General features: G+C 43.7%; 1 protein-coding gene across 1 annotated transcript; it reads right to left on the bottom strand.

The window, feature by feature from the left end:
* Positions 1-1,001: 1,001 nt before the first annotated feature.
* Positions 1,002-2,150, bottom strand: LOC126722375 (uncharacterized). The gene is made up of 2 exons (XM_050425537.1): positions 1,935-2,150; positions 1,002-1,838 (listed from the first exon to the last, which is right to left on the bottom strand). Exons 1-2 carry the CDS (start codon positions 2,148-2,150, stop codon positions 1,002-1,004), a joined length of 1,053 nt encoding a protein of 350 aa, XP_050281494.1.
* Positions 2,151-2,570: the final 420 nt, after the last annotated feature.

Raw genomic sequence — 2,570 nt, 5'->3', positions numbered from 1 at the left:
TCAAGGCCGCTATGCGCCCCATTAGTCTCTGAACTTCCTTCACACTTCTCGCGGACGTCTTGTCTAGTATGGCTTTAACTTTCTCAGGGTTAGTCTCTATACCTCGCTGTGAGACCATGAACCCTAAAAACTTGCCTGACAAAACTCTGAACATACACTTTGCTGGATTTAGCCTCATTTGATAATTCCTTAACGTATCGAAAGTCTATCTGAGGTCGTCCAAGCGCAGCTTTGCTTTCTTGCTCTTCACGAGCATGTCGTCTACATAAACCTCCATATTTCGTCCAATTTGCCTACTGAACATTTGGTTTTCTAATCTTTGATAAGTGGCTCTTACATTCTTCAGGCCAAATGGCATGACCCTGTAGCAGTATAGCCCCTGGCTAGTAACAAATGCAGTCTTTTCCTGGTTCTCTTCGTTCATGTGGATTTGGTTATAACCTGAAGATGCGTCCATGAATGTTAACAGCTTATGGCCGGCTGTTGAGTCCACCAATTGGTCGATCCTGGCAAGTGGAAAGCTGTTCTTAGGGCAGGTGCGGTTGAGATCTGTAAAGTCTACACACATGAGCCATTTCCTGTTAGATTTCTTGACCATGACAACGTTGGCCAACCACTCAGGGTAATAGACTTCTTTGATAAATCCAGCATCTAAAAGCTTTTCGACCTCTTCCATAACAGCTTTGTTTCTCTCAGGAGCAAAAACTCGTTGTTTTTGCTAGACAGGCTTCCTGGTGGGGTCAACATTAAACTTGTCCTTTATCACTTTATTGTCTATCCCTGGCATGTCTTCATGAGTCCAGGCGAAGACATCCATATTTTGCTTCAGGAACTCCACGATTTTGCTCTTCAGATCCCCACTTTTGTCACTTTGGTAATATCCCCTTCTACTAGGTTCACCTCTTCCAGCTCTTGGGATAACTTTTTTGGTTCTTCCTCAACCACCCATGTGTGGTTTTCTTTTGAAGCCAGCACCGCTTGATAACATTCCCTGCCAAAAGCTAATCTCCACATACTTGGCCTACCCAATTTGGAGTTGGAAACTTCATCTTCAAACAATAAGTCGAAGTTACAGCCTTGAGTCTATTCAAAGTTGGTCGTCCTAAGATGACATTGTAGAATGATAGGCAATGAATGATCAAGAAATCGACTCGGATTGTTACTTGCGCCGGGTGTGCCCCAGTTGTGACGGACAATGCGACGATTCCTTTTGGGTAAATCTTATCTCCACTAAAACTGACCAGTGGAGAATTGAAGGGTCTAAGTTTCTTAGGATCTACCCTCAGCTGCTGGTAGGCCGTCATGTACATTATGTCTGCAAAGCTTCCATTATCAACTAACACTCTCCTTGTGTTGAATCCTTCTATCCCCAATGTAATGATGAGTGGATCATCATAGGGTTGCTTAATCCCACTTGCTTCGCGTTCAGAAAACGTGATGTTGTCATTCTCTGATCGTCGGTACTTTAGGGATGGATGCTTGATGTGGACACTATCGATTTGCCAGTAATACGTCTTCTTCAAAGACTTGTACGACCCTCCTGATACAGGTCCCCCTACTATCGTCCATATTTCTCCTACGACCTGCTTTGTATGGTCTCGTCCGTCATCCTTGGCATTGTCATGATTTTTATCCTCAGCCCTTGATTGAGGTTGGTGATCCCTTTTGATAAACTTTTGAAGTTTTCCTCGTTGAATCAACTCCTCTATCTGCTCTTTCAAATCACAGTATTCATCTGTGTAATGACCATGATCTTTATGAAAACGACAGTACTTCTTTGGGTCACGCTTCCTTGAGGACGTGCTTAACAGCTTAGGCCATTTCAACCTTGGTTCATCCTTTATTTACATCAGGATTTTGTCCGCAGGCATAACTAACGGAGTGAAGTTCATCTTTTTCTTCGGAGCGTCAAGACTACTCTTGCCGGCCTTAACCTCCAAGTATGAATCCTTACGATCTTTCTTCCTACCATGACACTCCCCGGTCTCCTCTTTCTTCTGTTTTCTTATTAGTCCTTTAGTTGTAAGGGCGTCTTCCCCATTCATATACTTTTGGGCTTTGAATAACAGGTCTGTCATAGAAGTTGGCAGCGTCTTCCCTAACGAAAAGATGAGGTCGAGGTTATTAAGCCCTGCTTGGAAGGTCGTCATGATGACCTGATCATCAGCTTCGTCAATCTCTAATACTGCCTTATTGAATCACTTCACATAATCCCTCAAGCTTTCCCCTTCTTGCTGCCTTATTGTTAACAAGTAAGAGGTTGGCCTCTTGTGGCGCTGCCCTCCAATGAAATGATGAATGAACGAGTTACTAAGTTGTTCGAAATTTGCTATGGAAGATGCTGGTAACTTACTAAACCAAACCCTTGCATCCCCTCTGAGGGTGGCAGGGAAAGATCTGCAAATAACTTCGTCTGGGGTCTGCTGCAGGTTCAAAATAGTCTTGAAGGCCCCTATATGGTCAAGGGGGTCCTTCGTACCATCATAGAACTCTAGTTGCAGCAAATGAAATTTTGGAAGCAAGGGGCACTCTAGAACACTAGCTGTGAAAGGAGAATTTGTTCGTTTAAG

The sequence above is a fragment of the Quercus robur genome, chromosome 4, assembly GCF_932294415.1.
Source record: "Quercus robur chromosome 4, dhQueRobu3.1, whole genome shotgun sequence".
Classification (NCBI taxonomy): Eukaryota; Viridiplantae; Streptophyta; class Magnoliopsida; order Fagales; family Fagaceae; genus Quercus; species Quercus robur.
The sequence above is the reverse complement of the archived record's forward strand: the minus strand, read 5'-3'. Positions and strand labels throughout refer to the sequence as shown.

What these genes read in the sequence shown, in the direction of transcription:
- LOC126722375 (XM_050425537.1), bottom strand. Translation starts at nt 2,150, where the DNA reads ATGACGACCTTCCAAGCAGGGCTTAATAACCTCGACCTCATCTTTTCG. An exon ending in GTAAGGATTCATACTTGGAG is followed by an intron (nt 1,839 to 1,934) that starts GTTAAGGCCGGC and finishes ATGTAAATAAAG; the next exon opens with GATGAACCAAGGTTGAAATG.